The sequence below is a fragment of the Empidonax traillii genome, unplaced genomic scaffold (assembly GCF_003031625.1).
Source record: "Empidonax traillii isolate 1590-97213 ecotype Southwest subspecies unplaced genomic scaffold, ASM303162v1 scaffold650:size632282, whole genome shotgun sequence".
Classification (NCBI taxonomy): domain Eukaryota; kingdom Metazoa; phylum Chordata; class Aves; order Passeriformes; family Tyrannidae; genus Empidonax; species Empidonax traillii.
The window spans coordinates 183,627-202,625 of record NW_020955843.1 but is presented as its reverse complement, the minus strand read 5'-3'; the positions used below and the strand labels follow the sequence as shown (position 1 = coordinate 202,625).

Sequence of the window (18,999 nt, the reverse complement as noted above, 5' to 3'; positions counted from 1 at the left end):
GGCTACAGATCTACCTTTGCCAGCTTACCTGGCCTTTATATTTGCATCACTGCTCCTGTCTCAAAAAGCCTTTGGCTGCCAGCGTGACAAAAAATCTGACCCGAAAATCAGCAGCACAACTGGTCCAAACTGGTGCCTTCAGGGGAGGTCTCAGCAGGGAGCACAGGGAGATGAAAGGGCCCTTTCCCTGTGCAGTTGGCTCCCATCTGTTCTGCTGCACTTTGGGAACTGTGACACACTGACTGGGAGCATCAGGAAGATTGCAGCACTATCCCTGGAATATATTTTCTCCCAAGATTAGTTTTCCTCCAACAAGGAGCAAGGGGCTGCCTTTGAAGCTGTTTAGTCAGTGCATTCCAGCGTGGGAGTCAAGCTTCCACCTGGGAATAACCACCCTGGTACAACCCTGACCATTATGCAAACTCATTAGGAGAAACAAACCTGGATATTTTGTTTATATTGCATTTAATTATGAGCCACAGTAATATTATAACTGGATATTGTTACAAACTCTGCCTTTTAAACCCCAGCATTCATAGCTTGCTGCCCAGCACTGCAGATCAGCCCCACTCTGGCCTTAGACAGGAGCTGATCGAGCCTAACATTCTTTTATACTGTTGAAGCACGGCTTGCATTTGCCTGGAAAGAAAAATAAGAAAGGATCAAACTTACAATCAGCCTAACCAGAATGAAATCGAAATTCATAAGATGTAATACGTGCTGCTCGCACAATAAATGGTAATGAGCTCGGGAAGCAGTGTGTTTTATCGGGTTATTGTTTCCAGGCAGGACAGAAATGTATATTTATGGGTTGATTTCAGAGTGTTAGCCTCCCGGGTTTTAGAAATGAAAAAGATGAACTTTCACTACTTCTGTGATCTCTTTGAAATAATTTTAGAGGCGTTTTATAAGTCACCAAAGTTTTTAACCTGGCAGTTTACCGCGGAATTGTAATGAGGAGAGCTGTGCTCTGCTGTGGAAACCGAGGGCTTTCAGAGGTGCATAATGTGGAGTTTTGGCCAGCTCTGCACTACGACAGCACAATTGGTAACTCTGGAGAGGGATTTGTGTAAAAAAAAAAAGCCAGCCACAGCGTTATTTTTTTTCCTTAAAATATTTTGTAAACTGTCTTAATAAATCCGAGAGCAAAATTTCAGCTTACAGATGCAATTGGCCGTGCCTGGAGATTCGAACCACAACGTGTGGACAGCGCTATAAATGATGAATACATGATTTAGTCTCCCGAGGCACTTCATTGCTTTGGCTGCTCATTGTTTGTGAGCCCTTATGGATGTTCTGAGGAAACTTGATGATCTCCAAATTATCTCTAATAATTTAGCCTGGAAACGTTAAAAGCAAATCGCTTTGGGACAGACTCCACGAGTAGCTAATACATGTGTTTGTGAATTCCTCCCAGTTTCTTTCCTGTTTTCAACTGTTACTGCTGAAATCAGTCTAAAACAGGTAAAGCAGCAACTCCAGAACATTGTTCTTAGAAAACTGTTGCATGACAACAAAATACAGGTTATCATAGAACAGCAGGGGGACAGAGAAGAACAAGGCCAGAACCCTCCATCAAAAACTATTTTCATGGTCACATCCTTGAATTCTTTTTGCCTATTTTAATTACTCAGTAACATCTGATTAGATCATGTATTAACTGTAGCTTCAATTAGTTTAAATTATGAGGAAATAAAAAGACAGGGACTCCAGAGGGAATTCTGGATGTAAAACGTGCATGTGTCTTCTGGGTTTTTAAGTACTGTTAGGAACAGGGAGATACAACAGTAAAGTGGGTATTTTGAGGTTTGTCTTAATAAAATTCCTACCTAAAATAACGGATTTAAATAGATTTTGGACACTTTTTTGTTTAAAAGGTTTGAAGCAAGTGTTACCAAAAATAAAATGCTGACAATTTGAATGGCAGTTTATAGTGGATTTCAGTCTAACTCTATAACCAAGTAGTAAATACAGTAGTGATTGCTATGAAAAGTTATTATTGCCAATAGATCATAAATTTTGGGAGGTTCCTTGAATGTTTCTCGATTACTTTCTTATCACAAGTGGGAGGTGGAAGGGCTTAAACAAACAAAACCAGATCAAATTTTAAAAGTTAGTAAATATTTGAAATTACATGAGTATTTGCACAATACTTTTTTAAAAGGTATTAGACCAGTTTTCTACAGGTTAAAAGAGTTTCATGATTGAATTCTAACTCCATGTAAATAAAATGTCTGTAAATAAAAAGGTAAGTTCAACAGTGTCTGCAGGAGAGAACTTCCCGTACTTCCAGTGTGGAAAATAGCTTGATATTTATGTTTACCAACACTCAGCATCCCTGCAAGGGAGATGCAGGAGACTAATGGAATGAAAAGAACATTCCCATACAGTAAACTGAATATTCCTGGGTAGGGAATACGTTTTGCTGCTTTCAGTATGTAATTTGTGTAAATGTGGGATGTATCAGTTGGGCTTCTCAAGAGTTTGCATTGGGGAAGTAAAAACATTGAAGAGCACACAAGGAACACTGGAACCAGGTGTAATGTTTAGTCTTTTCCTCTTATTTGTAAGGTCTGTATCACTTCTCAGTAATGGAAGATGTTGCTCTTGGTGAACCAATAGGAAGGGTGAAAGCAAATGACCTGGATATTGGAGAGAATGCTAAATCATCCTATGATATTATTGAAGGAGATGGAATGGATATATTTGAAATTACTACAGATGCCCAAACTCAGGACGGCATTATTAGAGTGAGAAAGGTAAATCGTATCTCTGTTAAAAAAAAAATACATGTTTATTGTACATAAAACTACCCAGCCAGGGATTCTTTTCTCTGTGGACGAGGTGTTAAGCCAGTGAAGTGATGAAAAAGGGGTGTATGGGCCACGTCCCTCACGCTTTTCATTTAGGTGACAACTGGGGAGACATCCATGGATGCTGGAAATGTGGTAATCTTATCTGGGCTTCCATGAGGTCAAATCACACAGGTTTTGCTCCTTTGGTTCCAAAGGAGGAGAGTAGATTAGATTTGGCTCTGGTGGGGATGTAAACTTCCATAAAAAACTTGGCCGAGTTTTCGTCAAATAACTTTTCTCAATTATTTGGTTTTCTGCATAGCTATTATGGGAAAAAATAAATCACAGGGAATTAATTAAATTGCCTGATGTGTGAGAGGCTTAGTCTTCCACCTTTTCTCATGTTGAACTCTCATCACTCAGTGAATAAGGATTTCAGTGAACCTTATCAAGGAGATCAGTAGTTTCACATGAGAAGTGTCAAATTTGGGCCCTAAAGAAAATTATGTGAACTTTTCTATGTTTGTACAGCCTTGATGTGTGTAAAAGGACTTATTTGCCTGTACACAACAGAAGCACCACCCAATTATATACATAAATATGGGGAGAGACAGCATATCTAGAACAAAACTTGTCCAGCAAAGCCAGCAAAACATTAACTGCAGATTTAGTTGTCATTATTTTCCAGGGAAGCATAAAAAAAGCTGTTTCTCATGCTGTGTTCAAAAAAAGCATATGACTAGAACTTACAGCATTGGCAGAGAGGGTTTTAGCTACGTACCACAGAGCACTCTAAATGAATCTTTGTTTTCAAAAAACAAAACTAAACAAAATCCAAACCATGACATCCCAGTGAAAAAAAAAAAAAAAGGAGAGTCCAGTGAGTACAGGTAATTAATATTCCACTTTTACCTGTAATTAAAGAGGTCAGGCAGATTACCTGTCAAAACTTTGCAGTTTCTGTTTCTCAGTGAGTAGGTCAGCACTGTAGATTTATAATAAGCTGATGTAAATTTATCTAAATTTAGATTTGTTCTTCTAAAGAGAAAATTATGATATACATCCCAGATCTTCCTTATTGTTATTTATTATATGCTGTGGCCTCTTTTGTAAGCTAAGGCAATTAGCCTTTTGCCCCAGTTCCCTTGGCTTTATTTCATAACTGAGTCTCCAACATAATGTTGTTTCATATATTCATTTTGACAGCAATAATAATTTTGGTTCTACTACAGTAGATGATGTATGGAGGGGACTGTTCACCAGCAGATTTTCTTCAGCATAAATTCGTGGGCTCCAGACAATGCTGAGTAAATTTTCAATACGATACTCAGATTAAGCACCACTACATGTATTGGGGTGCTGTCATTTCTTTTAAGCACATGAAAAGCAATCGAAAAAGTGCTCCAGGAGCCATGATTGGGAAATTGTGAATATGCTGATTTGTAAATCACCATTCATAATTACAAAAGCTCACTAATTTAAGAGCTGCTAAAGAAGCAAGTTTTTCTCATGTTTACTAGAATTTGTGAGAGAGAGCAAATCCCATTAGAGCTTGATTCATACCTGAAAAAAAAAATCAATAGAATTTGAAAATATACATATTGAAGACTTTGACAGACTTCCTGAAGATTCCTGTTTGTGCTCTTGCTGGTATTTGCATTGCAGATTCAGAGTGTCTATGTCCTCTTCTTTTTATCCCTGGGACATTATAATGCAAATCTTAATATCTTTCCAATGCTTGGCAATTTACATCTTTGAAATTTGAATCATTGTGAGACACAAGAGAATTATATAGTGAATATACTCATGTGCTTCAAGACACAAACTTGAATCTCCTCTAATGAAAAAGTCTAATACTCAAAAGTGTCACAGATTTGGGGTTTATTTGGTATTTCATTCCTTTAAATCCACTGTGTTTTCATCTTTTATGCTTTAATATGGAACTGTAAAATAGTAAAAACAGTGGTGACATGGCAGGTATATTGATGGAATAGAGTAATTGGTTTTGTGATTCTGTTTCTGGGGGAAAAAAAAGAAAAAAAAAAAGATACAGTAGTAGGAATTGCTACAGTTTTAAGAAATTCCTGAGAGATGTCTACCTCATTTACCCCTATAAACTGAAATACAGAGGTACCTGAAGTGCAATAATATTGAAGTAGTTTCTTATATGATTAGCTCTACATTTTTCCACATAATGCCTCTCATGTCCAAACAATAATAATTGCTAGTTCTTTGAATTTCTCACATGGTTCTGGAAGTAATAAAATATTTATTCTTTGTGGAGCTAGTTTATTTTTTTTTTCTTATCTCCAACTACCAAAGCACTGATCAAGTGCATTATTACTATGCAAGTCATGCCATCACCAACGAATTTGTAGTATTTATCTGATATGTAACTGTAATGGTATAATTCATGAGAGAGAATATTTCAGTAAATTTTTTGTGAAAAGAAAGGAAACAGCCTTGTTTTCTCTGAGGCTGATAAATAAACAGATATCAGTACGTGCGTAGAAAATCTGCAAGTTGGGTTTCTGGGAGTGGGAAGTGATTGCATTAAAACTCACTGAACGTGCTTAAACGCACATAACTCCCATCCATCAGCATTATAGTCACTTGTTCTTTCTCTGTGGCCATTAGTAAAAGACATTTATCTTTGTCATTCTTAACAGCCACTGGACTTTGAGACCAAAAAATCCTATACTCTGAAGGTGGAGGCGGCCAACACCCACATCGATCCTCGCTTCATCAGCGGAGGCCCCTTCAAGGATACAGCTACGGTAAAAATTGTAGTAGAGGATGCTGATGAGCCACCAGTCTTTTCCTCACCTACTTACCTTCTGGAAGTGCATGAAAATGCTGCTCTTAACTCTGTGCTTGGTCAGGTGACGGCCCATGACCCCGACGTGTCTTCCAGCCCTATAAGGTAGTGCTGCTTTAAAGTGCTCTTTGGAAAAAAACTACTGGCAGAGTCCTAAGTGTGCTTCCCTTACCCATTGTGTGACATTGTTCTGTTTCTCTGGAAATAGACAGGATTTGGTTGATGATGTTAAGTTTTATCAGTTCAGATCATTTTCAAAGTCTCCAGGATGCTCCTTGCCACAGGAGTAGTCTTATGAAACAGAGGAATGCGATGAAAATGAGAAATGTATTTCTTATGAGAAGTATGAGGTTGGATGGGGTTGAATCATCAGTGTGAATCTCTGCAGTGAATTTAAATAATCCTGTAGTGTCTTCACTAACAATACTGAGTTTGAGCCATGCAGCTGTAAGGTTGTCAAAATGTATTTTGTATTCCTTTGTCTAAACCCATTCCTGCTTTAAAGACAGAAAGTCAGAGATCATTATGCCCATATGACTTTGAGTCTTCAGTTTACAATATTTTTCTCTTTTTTGAACAAAATCTGTTATTCCAGTTTCATCAGGTCATTGTTTTCTATCTCATTTGGTGAGCACACATTTTCCCCTTCCCCTTTGCAGCTTCCTCAGGAGGGGCAGCTACATCTCTGCTTTGTGTGAGCAGGGACAGGACCAGGAATGGCTGGAGCTGTGTCAGGGCAGGCTCAGGGTGGATCTCAGGGAAAGGTTCTTCCCCCAGAGGGTGTTTGGCACTGAACAGGCTCCCCAGGGCAGTGGGCACAGCCCCAAGGCTGCCAGAGCTCCAGGAGGGTTTGGTCAATGCTCTGGGGGACAGGGTGGGATTGTTGGGGTGTCCTGGGCAGGTACAGGAGTTGGACTGGACGATCCTTGTGGGTCCCTTCCAGCTCAGGATATTCTCTGATTCTCATTTGTAAATCAGGCTTTCAAAACTAGCTAAGCATAGCATTAACTAAGATTTGTAAACAACGGTGACATAGGACAACAGCAGTGGACAGTTTGATCTGTCACAACTGGAGCAGCGGCTCTATCCCTTATTTTGTTACTGCTGAGAACTGGTGTTTGTGAAAAAGGCCTTGCACTGCTGGTACAAAGCCAGGGGCCTCTGAAAGGTGTGTGAAGTCAGACACAGGGACAGCAAGTTGGCTTTCTTCCTTTTATCCCAGCTCAACAGGAATTTCTCTTTCAGTTTAACCTTAGTTCCTTCCCCCTACCCTGCTCTGCTTTGCTCTTGGCTTGGTCCTGGGCTCCTCAGCCTCTTCTTCCTGACCCATTTGTTCCTCATCTCAGCCTGCCTTCACTCCTGCTTCAGTTTTAACTTGGCTACTTTTCCACTTTTGTTCTGTTGCCTCGGAATTCTTTTCTTGTCCTTTTCCAAATCCCTAATAATTTAGACCAGCCACAAGCGTACCTTGTGTCCTAAAAGTGAGACTCTTTATTCTGTCCAAATCCTAAGAGGGGACTGAGTTAAAGACTTACTTGCTTTCCATTTGTTCATCATTTATAAATCAAGAGACTTTCAAACTCTTAGAAGCAAAAATATTTTGTGTGTGCAAACTGAATTAGAATGTTGTTACTCATCAAGTCATATAGAAACACTTGGCATACATAAAATAGGATTGGCCAAAATTCCTTACATTTAAACAAAAGGGTAATTAATTAGCATGATTTATATCTTCTTTTAAAGATTATATTTAATCTTTATAAAAATATTTAATTTTTTCCCACTGTATTGGCTTAATAGCTAATTAAGGAATACACAGAGCCCAATTTTCGATGCAACTTTTTTGCTTTTGTCTGCTCACCTGATTAATTTGTCTGAGAGAGCTCTGGACTTTGTATAGAAAATATTTTAAGGCAAAAAAAAAAGTAGATTTCAAGTTAGTAATTCTACTATTAAAGGAGAAAAAATATTCATCAGAGACAAGTAGGGAGCAGAGATGCAATTATTTTCTTTCCAATTTGGAACAAAATAGGAACATATCAGGTTTTAACAAAAATAGAAGCCTTGTTTTCCTTCTCTGGAATGTGCATTTCAAGTGTTTATTCTGTTATTGTATCACGTATAGGATGGAAATTTTATGTATATATTCTATGATACAATTTCAAAACCACAAAACTTTAATTAAGATTTGAAAAAAACAGAGTTAAACCAATCTGTTCTAAAGCTGATGGGCTGTTTTAGTGCTCGGTGTTGCCTGGCCTTTTTTTAACGTACCTTTTTTTTTTTTTCTTCAAAATAGAATTTTGGGAGGCAACAACCAATTGTATTTCAAGGAAATTACATTTTTCAATAGCTATCTGTTCTATCAATATTTTGGTTAGACAGAGCTTTTGTGTATATTTGTTATGAAAACCCAGGCAGCACAAACAGAAATGAATCACCTCATGTGCTCCCAATAGCACGTCTGCTTTACAGGAGCCTGATGCACAAAGGCTCTGCAAATTCAGAGTATTGCAGTGCCATAAATGAAATGAAACTTGACTATCTCTGAACGTGGGAATGAATATTAAGTCATGGGACAAAACATTAAAGAATTCAGAAAAAATTATTATAAACAACAGCCCGGCAAGAAACTTGTCTTATAGTCTAGTTGGAAGGTGTCCCTGCCCAAGGCAGGGGGGTGGAACAAGATGATCTTTAGGTCCCTTCCAACCCAGACCATTCTGTGCTTCTCTGATTTCCTGGTTTGTTTTTTTTTAAGGTATAAAAAGTATGTTCATCCTCATTTCTGTGCAATACACGTGTACTTTATTTTCCATGCTTGCTTTGAATGGATAGAACATTGTCTCATCTTTGCATCACTTGATCTAAAGGCATGAAGCCTCTCAGACGTTCACAAGCAGTTATAGTTGGGATTGTTGGGCTGTCCTGTGCAGAGCCAGGAGCTGGAATTAAATGATCCTTGTGGGTCAGGATATTCTATGACTCTATGATACTCTTCCTCACGTGTTGTTTTTAAAACAAGCAGCAAAATCTCTCCTTTATCCTTAACTACCATTCTGCAGAGCATGTTGGTTAAAGGGCCTCCTCATTTTTAAGGCTGTTGGTGGAAAATATTTACAAATTTGGCGAATAATTGTAAAAAATGGGCTGTAGTTTGTCTTATTTTAGCCTAGTCATTTCAGAAGCATGTGTTGGATCCACATCTGGAGCACATGGCTCTCTCTTGGGAAAGGGTCCCAGTGGGTTTAGCTAAGCTGGGGGTAGAGCTTTGCTGGTGTAGGAAGGGTGGTACATTCTGGGTACAGTGCCAGCCTTGGAGGATCATTCTCTGTTAACACACAGCTATAGACTCCAGTAGCACTTATTTCATGTTTCTGCTGCTATTTTCTTGACTATGTTCTATTTATCTGCAGTAAATTATCTTGGATAAAGCATGATCCAAGCACATAGCAAAAACCATGAGTAATAATCTTTCTTCCTATACTGCATCTGCCCCCCTATAAATCACTGCCCCTCAGTGTCTCTCTCTTTGTGGAGAGATAAGCTTTGCTGTAGCAGCTTTTCCCCATCCATATCAGCAGAGATTTCATCTTTGGCAGCAGCTGATCATTTTCTTAATTCACAGCAGGCCTTAAAAACCTGGAGACAACATTTTGTGCCTCCCCAATGGGTGCAGGTGTTTATCTGCCACTAAGTAGGATGTCCCATCTGCCTGGCATGAATAAACAATGGGGATTTACCACTGGTAGAGTGTCAGTGCTGGGATTCCAACCTCAGCAGGGGCAATAAAAAAGGGTTTCTGCTCATATTTACATTGGTGCAAATAAAGATCAAGTCATAAGAGCAGCAGTGCAGAATCAGTTTAAGGCTTCTGTTAAACCACTGTGGGGTCATTCCTGTAATTGCCGTAGCAGATACATAAACTAACCCAAACTTCCCAATAACCTGTGCTGGGTTTATGGCAATTTCCAAAAGATATTATTTCCCAAGATGTTCTTTTCTCATTTTTAGAGTAATATATGTTTTATGTATGTTTTATGGATCTGACAATGCATTCCCATTAAAGAGAGTTACAACACCATTATCATGAAAAGGAAACTGCAAATGAACTATTAGTTTTCCCAGGTTTATGACAGTACAGATTTAATTTTTTGGTTTTGCACCAAATATTTATCACATAAAACCAGGAGAGGGTTTTACCTCTTTGTTGTCTTGTAAAGACTTGTAACTTATGTCAAAAATGTTTCCTTTTGAATGCTGGGATTGTGTTGTGAATAAATACTGTTGGGATGAGATGAAATGCAATATAATAAACTCACAAATATGTCACTCCCTGTTTTATAACTTCAAAATCTGTACAACAGGAACATTTAAAGAAGGTTTGATCCTTAGAGAAAAACTGTGTCTTTTCTTAATAGAATTTATGTCAAGGCCAGGTCAACTAAACATTAAATAGCATACAAGCATTTCACATTTTATTTTGTTTGCGGACTATAAAAAATCCATAAATGTTTGATATCAGTAGAGTTCTTTCAGCATCATTACATAAAAACCAAGAACTAAAAGATAGTTTTAAGTGGTGACTTCTTAAAAAAAGTTGATTCCTGTCTTTCCTATATTTTCTTTAGTGAAATCTTAAACCTGTGAAAAGCTATAAGGTATTTTTTACTAACTTCACTAGTACCAGAATTTTACTTTCAATACCTTAATTTGAGCTAGGGAGACATCAAAATAAGGTTAAGATCCATTTTCAAAAATGATTGCCTGAAGTTAGGCACCTACAGCTTTATTCTTCCACACAAGTGACCTGATTTTCAGAAGTGCTGAGTTTAGTACAATTCCCATTAAACCATTGAGCACTGAGCATGTGGAGCTCACTACAAAATCAGTTTACTTAAATGTCCAAATATAGATGCATGTGCCAAGCTTTAGGCACAGATGTTTGTAATTTTACATAATTTTTTTTTTCTGATACTCTTCTTACCAAACTAGTAATTTTTAACTGGGTGAAACTAGTTCTTCTCAGAGCTTAAACCCGGAACAAGTAAATATCCAACAAATCCCATTTCCTTGTTAAACTGGGGCTTTCACTCTTAGGTTATTAAGGACTTTACAGTGTGATCATACTACCCTTAATCTTTAGCAATACATCTTTAAGCATTGTGATAAACTTTCATAATTTAGAGCTCAGGTTTTGAGAGTGAGCTGTGTCACACAGAATGCACTGCACGAGCAATCTAATTGTAATGTAACTTCCGTTCTAAATATGAAAATATCTGGCACTGATGTAAAAAAAAAAAAAAAAAAAAAAAAAAAAAAAAAAAAAAAAAAAAAAAAAAAAAAAAAAAAAAAAAAAAAAAAAAAAAAAGATGAGCGCAATAATCCCAAGCTTTGAAATCAGATCCTAACGCTCTGCCTGTTAAAATCGATTGTGTCAGGCTGGAATGAGTTTGAGTTCATCAGAATGTGTTTATTGTGGCATATAAAGGAACCACCGAATCAGATTTTTTTTTTTTTTTTTTTTTTGGAAATTGCTTATGATAAAGCATAAACCAGAATGGAATAGCTGATTTTTAGATAACTGTGCCATTGTCACTGTAGCAAAATATGCTCTTGTTCTTTTATCAGTGAATTTGAACAGCGTACTTGCAAAAAGTAGAAATGTGATGAGAAACCGACAGTCTTGAGTCACTTTTCTGACCACTCTATAATGCAATCCAGCCTGATAGCATATCCTAGCTCACTCTATTATGCCTTGATACAATGCAGAACAGATGTAAAAACTGTCAGTGCATGCTGTTAGTTCTGTAATACACAGACACAAAGGCTTTGAAAGGCTTTTATATAAATCCACAATCAGGATTCCGTAAAACCCCTTGAAGTCAATTTTTGTTGAACCGTATCAATAGTTTATCACTAAGCTCTCTCATTCCCTACCTCTCCTGTCAAGTAACTGAAGGCTCAATTTTGTGATTTAGTTTCTTTTTTGCAAATAATTCATTAATAGAATAACTCTGTGAAAATGGACAAACATAAAAGCTTTCCTGGAGATCCAGTTCTGAGCTTTAAATCATCATCCTACTTAATGCACCGTTGGACCAATCTACCACAGCTCTGTCGCCTTGTCAAGCTGCCTCTGTTTAGGCTGCATAATTTACCTGGACATCCACATTTGCAAACTGTGACTACCTGTCAGATGAAGCTTGTTTTGTTATGTCAATCCATAAAACAATCAGTCCTTCAGCGTTTGCAGTGCTTTATAGGTAAATGGTGATGCACTGACTGCGTTCTGCCCGTGGAGCTGCTTGAACCGTAACCAACTAATGTGCTTGGGGAATAGTTCATGCTTCATTAATCTGAAATATGTTGGTAAAATAATATTATTCAGCATTTTTTACAATAACCATGAAGCTGACCACTTTTGTGTGCTTAATGCATTACTGTTGAAATTATCATCATTTACTGTGGAATACCATAGAAACTGTCTAATAAATGTGATGGATTGTGTCATTAACTCTTGATCAGCACCGTTTTTCACAGATCTTGCCCAGTGAACCTGAGGGCATTTTATGACCTTCACACTGGGTATACAGCTAATTACACCTTGGGCAATAATTATTAAGTTTTCTTAGTCTCAGTTTGTCATTTTGTCTTATAAATTATTGTGCTCTTGAGCTTCTCAATCCATTTGGCTACGAAACTGCAGCTCTCAGAGGGCTCCCTAAATTGTCTTGTGACTGTATGGATTACACCAACTTCATTAAGTAGATTACAGGGATGTCTGTTTTGTAGGTTTTCCATTGATCGCCACACTGACCTTGAGAGACAGTTCAACATCAATGCAGAAGACGGGAAAATAACTTTGGCAACACCACTGGACAGAGAAACGAGTATGTGGCACAACATCACTATTGTAGCTACTGAAACCAGTAAGTATTTGTGTACTCTGGCTGTTGGTTCTGTTGGGTTTAGAATTGATTTTAGCAGGGTTGCAGTGGAAAGTATATAACTCAGTAAAGTAAAACATACTGTGTGTTCAAATTACTGAAAGAAAACTTACTTTCTGTGCAAGTTCCAATTTTTTTTGGTTTTGTTTTTTCGTGCAGTGACTATGTTAGTGGAGGTTTTGAGGAGATAGATAAGTACTTATGTACAGAGTTTATAGGGTAAATGTTTTAAAAGAAAAGGTTTAAAAAGCTCAAACCAAAGCCTTATAATTAGTTATATTAAGACAGAGAAAAAATTAAAGCCTTGCTGTCGTAGAAGTAAATTGTGGGCTCTACCCAGACGTTCTTAACGCTGAGCGCTATTATGTTTCAGTGGCATAAATGATTAAGCACAGGGGTAATGTTGCATGAAAGTGGTCCTGTTGGATACCTGTGGATAAGTTTACTCATACACAGCTACAAACAAGAACCTGGATTGTTTGGGCCCAGAAATCCACTGTCAGTGCTCTGCACACCTGAGTCACCAGCAGCCAGCAGTGCCCTGCCTGGGAATAGGGGTCAGAGATCTGAATCAAAATCTGAATCAAGTCTTAATTAATTTGGAGCTGCAGGCGCTGCTGACAGGATCACATGTGACAGTGTAATTTATTATTAATAGTAGCGCTGTGTTTTAGCCTGTGCATTTGACATAAGCATATTGCAGCAAACGAACACGTTGGGAACGTCGGGCTCTCGTCCCGTGTCATCACCTGGACCGAAACACAAACCCTGGCAAGGTTTCTGCTGATGTGGCTATTCTGCAGTCAGTGTATAGGCACAGCTCCCTTCTGTGCATGCACACTTTACACAGCGTTGTAAGAATATATGTCTTCAGAAGCTGATGATCAGTGCTGCTCATGTAGAAAATAGGGTGATGGCAATGTTTGCTTTTCCCCCGAGTATCTTCTTTGAAGGATGTAGTGTTTTGATACAGAATGCTTAATGTTGTTTCGTGGGACTGTGGCTATGAACATAATAAATTGGGGGATAAAGTATGTTTATTTAGCCCATTTTTGTGGTCTAATGTTTCTTCCTGTGATACTTGTTTGCAAAACCAAACGTTTTAGGAGTCTGTGGCATATAAGCAAAATGGCACATATGAGTAGAAAGGTAGGTCAGGGTGCAAACTGAACTCTCAACTTACACCCTTTGTAACCTCTATTCCTGCAACCCCCCTCAGTAATTTGTGTATCTCATTGCCAGTAGTGCAAACAGTGCCCTGCTAATTCCTGTTACGTCTTGAAGGCAAACGCTACTTTGATAAATTAGCAGGAATATTTTGTGCTGTCAGGAAAGCCAAGCCAACACTGGGAACTAAACTAAATGAGGAAAAAAAGGAAGGTTTGGTTTTAGAGAATACATTTTCCCAGTTTAATATCTAACCAGTTAATGATTTTTATGGGTTTTTTTGAAGGAGAAATATGTAAAATTCCCATACCAATTGCCTCAGGTCATGAGATTTACCAATGCTGTGGAAAGCAGAATTATTTATTAGTTTGTGATCCAAACACTGGAATAGGAGGATGTAAAGTGAAGTCGTTTGACATTTTGTTTCCTCCAAAAAGTCAAAAAAGAACAAGATAAAAAGAATAATTTTGCAAGAAACTCCTCCAATTCATTTTTATATCTCCCTTTAACGTGTGTGTCAGAGCAAAGTTACCAGGAGCTTGCTTTACTGAGCCACACAAGAGTGAAGTCTGCCTGTTACATCCTCAGGTTTTTAAAACATAATTATACTCACGACTTTTGTAAGAAATCAGCCTCGTCATTAGACTTCGTGGGAGCCTCAGCATCTCTTGCTATTGTAAAATTGCCTCTTATCAGACTGGCTATGAAAATAATAATGCCAATCTTGTTCTAAGCATTCGTGTTCCTGCTGATGGCTTATTTTTTGCATTCCTAATATAATTATTTGACATTTACATAAAACAAGGGCTTAATTTCACAGACTACTCTTTTTGCTTATTTAAGTGAAGTTATTTTTAAGCTCCTCATGCAGAAATTAAATTTGTTCGTAGAACTGTCAGCCAGGGTAAAATGGGCATTTTTAGCATTTTTTTTTTCCAAGACAGTAATAAGCAAAATCTCTGCTGTAAAATAACAGAAATCTGTTGGAGGCAGACACAAAGAGCAAATGCAAACACAAAGTGTGTCATTACAGTGCTTTCACTGGCAGTCATGTTAATGGACTGCTGATCTCTCCCATAACAATAAATATATTGGCATCATTCATATAGGAACATTTCCCCTTCCTGGGCCTGCTGCTTCCCAGGGCTAATTCAGGGCTCTCCTTTCTCTCTGCAGGGCAATGACCAGACCATTTCACTGCCATTAAACTCACTTACTAATCATAAGCCATGACACTGGTTTTCTCTTCTTGATTCCGCGGTAGATCCTAAATATACCCTGATTTAGCAACACTTTCATAGATAAACACCAACTTTTGCTGAGCCATAATTCACTATTTCAGAACTTCATGCTGGCAAGTTGCCTGCAGCTAAGCTTGTGCTCTAGGCACAGGTAACTTTGGGCAGTTATTATGAAAAAAGGATCTTTATGTCATCCCTCAGCCACTGCCTCAAGTAGGAATCTTCCAAGACAGGGTTGGTCTGGCTCAGTGGAGCATCTCTGCTTCTGTGGGTTTTTTTTGGAATTGGGGATGAAGATCCTTGGGTCTAGACTGGCTGATCTTTTTAATAGTGATCAGATTTAGAATGTGTGTGGATAATTTAAACATGCTACTTATTTTTAATCTGGCTGACTCAAAATGTGAACTTAACTTTTTTGTGTCTAGCAAAACTAGGAGGAAACAGAAGAGCATGAGCCAGTGGGGAATGTGACTCTCTTCTACATGTAGTGGACAGGCAAAAGACCAGTTAGTTGATTTGTTGGTTTGTTTAGAAGAAGGACATTTTCTATTCATAGAAATATGAAATCTGGCCAGTTCTTGTTCAGAACAAACTCATGCTATTGGTGACAAACTATGACAGTTCAGAGACCGGTGCAACGTGAGACATTTTGGATGGTGCTGTTTCCCTCCTTTACTTTCCTATTATTAGCAGGGTCCTTCCAGCCCCTGGGAAGGAGTTTCTAGTTTTCTGCAGCCTTTGTTTTGGGGCAGTTAAGTTGTCCAGACACACTAAGGACCAGCTGCCTTGAGTGGCTTTCTCGTAGATATTTGCTTTTGCTTTGCCTTTTGCTTTGCCTTTATATTCTGGTTTCCAAAATATGTAAACACATTGCCCAGAGCTTTGTGTCAGTTCTTTAAATCACATTAAGGGCGCTGTGCTCTGGTTGTGCTGAGGAACACACCTGGTGCAGGTGGCTCGGGGGCAGCTGCAGGCTGAGCTCTGGGTGGGAGCCTGAGACGAGAGGCTGTGACCTGCCAACCCTTTGCATGACAAAAAGACACTTTCCATTGTTTTCCTCGGCTGTTTTGGTCCTCTCAACTGCTACACTTAAGCCTGTCTACTCCTAAATATGCCATGTCATTAGCACTTTTTTTTTAATTGTGTTGTTTCTTACGTTTCTTTCTTATATTATCAGAATAATTTTGCTTCTTTGTTGTTCTGTGTTTTTTTCCGCTCAGTGGTGACTCCTCTGTGTTGATGAATTCTGTCACATGGATTTTTTTAGGGAAGATAATATTAGAAAGGATTTTGACATCTTTGGAAGATCCCTCTGAAATACAGGCTTAGGATGCTGAGAAGAAATACATGTATTAACACTCTTGGCAAGGGCGAGATTGAAAGTTATTGAACCTGTGAATTGATTCCTAAATTTTCTTTTTACGTTGCCATTCATCCAAGTTTATTCTGGTGAATGGACAGGAGCAGGAACATCCAGGTGATTCCAGGCTAGAGGAAGCAGGTTCACTGGCAAAATGATTCCCTGAGAATGTACCTTTCTGTTCTGTGGATACAAAGGAGGGTGATCTTTGTTTTCTGTCGCTGACTCTGGACTTTAAATATTGGACTAACGAGATTGTGGTGTAGCTGGGACTTCTGTGAGCCTAAAGCTGCATGCCAGGGGTGGGAGGTTTATTTTATCTAAATGCTTGACAGAACAGGGCTGTCTTGTTAGTCTTGATTTATAAGTCAAGGTTGATTGTGCTGCTCATATGTTTGGGCTCTCTGGAGCTATACCCTCAACAGGACAGAAATCTCTGGGCATGTGCAAGTATTTTTTGGGAGCCTGAATTGCAGTGCAGTAAGAATGAATGATTAAATTACAGACATTTCTTTTGATGCATCTCTTTTGTCTGTGCAAAGGCTCATCACATCTTTGGTTCTTTGGTACTTGTTTGAAATGAATTTTCTACCGTTCAGGAAAATCCAGTGAAGTCAGGATCCTAATAGTCAGGTGTGATCCCATTCTCCTGAACACACAAATACATTTTTAGTTGTGTAGATTACAATTATGGCTGTAACTACTGCTCACATTGACATGCTTGTGTTGTTTGCATTAACTGGTTGGCAATTTTGCTGGGCAGTGAAGCAGAGCAGGGTTCAGGCTGGGTTAACCTCCTCAGCATTCTCCAGGTTTCTTGGACAGGTTTTGCAGCCCTTACCATGTTATGTGTTGTCAGTGTTAGTCAGCTAGGAAGAGAAAATCAAACAGCCATGACTTATTTATTAGAACATTTTTGCTACAGTTCACCCAGATTCTGAATGGAGTTCAGAATCACTGATCATCCAAGCAACCAGACTGCCAGACATGTATGAGGCATATAATAATTAAACTCCATCTTCTTTAAGCCTCCAGCTCCATGGATTTCCATTTCCATCTTCTATCAGCTGTAACAGCCACGTTGCAGATACTTCTCTAGCACTCTCACGGTGTGACTCATTAATGATAAGGAAGGGCCCTGTACTTCAGCCATTGCTGGTTAATTGATAGAACTAGCAGTGATAAATGGAGAACTGATGGAGTTTGAAACCAAAGGAAAGACTTCCCTCAGAGAAGCTGGTTTAACTTAGGCAAGAAAGAAGTGTGTTAGCAACATAATTTGACTGCACAACATTCCTCCAGATTAAATATGAATATCCTGATGTTTGCGTACTCATCCCTGAGCTGTGGCTGAGGTCTGCTTGAGGTACAGGATTCTAGTGAATTCTTTGAAAACAAAAAGTATACTGTGATGCTTTCACCATAAGCAATGATTCTCTGAAATTCTCTTCTTAAAAAGCGAGGTAATCCTATTCCCAAGAATATGTGTATTACACAGTGGAGCTTCACTGAATGATACCATAGATTGCAACCTTCTAAACATATTCCCACTGACAGTCTCAGGTTTGTGACAAACACTCTAGCAAATAACAGAAAGTCTGGTCATTGTCTTTAAAGACAGATGATCCCTTCCCCAAACTTTCTTTCACCTGATGTAACACTGAGTGAGCAGCTCAAGGTTTATATTTTCCTCCTGGGTGTGACACTGGATTCCTCTGCCTGCCTTCAGGTTGACTCTCTGTGACTCTTTTTAAGGTACTACCATGAGGATATTCAAGCACAGACAGGTTCTTTTAAGATGAGTTTAGACTCCAGCCTTTTCAGACGTTCTGGGAAATACAGGGATGAAGTGTGGGTATCTTTGCTCTGCTGTGTCAGGTGCAAGAAGGCTCTTTTAAAACTTCTCCCTCTTAGGTTAGATATTGGGAAGGATTTGTTCCCTGTGAGGGTGGGGAGGCCCTGGCACAGGTTGCCCAGAGAAGCTGTGGCTGCCCCAACCCTGGAATGTTCAACCCAGGTTGGACAGGGCTTGGAACAACCTTGGAACAACAGGGCTAGTGGAAGGTGAACCTGCCCATGGCAGGGGTGGGGACTGGATGGTCTCTGAGGTCCCTTCCGACCCAAATCATTCCATGATTCTTTGCTTCTCACTCTCTGCATTAGACACAGCAGAGCAGCCCCTGGGGAATTCCAAAGCCAGGGCAGGACTGCCTGGGGGAGGATATTTCTCTTAACCTAGAGCCATGCTTTCAGCCAAGTTTTAAATCTCCGAATGGATTTAATGGAATTTCTGTTCTCCTTGTTCTGCAGGCACTGCAGTCACGGAGCTCTTCCTTTCATTGTGATTGACTCCTTTATCAAATGATTCTTGGTGTTCAGGTTCAGGTGCCAAACAAGCAGCATTCCTGTGGCAGGCTCAGCCCCTACCCGAGGAATGGCAGGACTGCCACAAGCAGTAGAAATTCTCGTGAGTAATTGGTCAAAACGTGAGATGAAAATCTAGACAAGATCTGAGTTGTAAATGGCGATCTGACCACAATAAATATTTTGCAGGCACAGAGCAGAGGAGTCTCAAGGACAAAGCTGTGGGCTCTGTCTGACAGGGGTAATTACCCATACCAACGGCATTCTTTAGAAATGAAGAAGTATGAGGCAATTTTGTCACCTA

General features: G+C 39.0%; 1 protein-coding gene across 3 annotated transcripts in view; it reads left to right on the top strand.

The window, feature by feature from the left end:
• Window positions 1–18,999, top strand: part of CDH8 (cadherin 8) — a 154,144-nt gene that overhangs the window by 91,333 nt on the left and 43,812 nt on the right. For all 3 annotated transcript variants that reach the window (XM_027899211.1, XM_027899210.1, XM_027899213.1), the window contains 3 exons: window positions 2,572–2,759; window positions 5,465–5,718; window positions 12,409–12,545. In XM_027899211.1, the coding sequence (XP_027755012.1) occupies window positions 2,572–2,759; window positions 5,465–5,718; window positions 12,409–12,545 (579 nt within the window). The remainder of the gene's footprint in view (window positions 1–2,571; window positions 2,760–5,464; window positions 5,719–12,408; window positions 12,546–18,999) is intronic.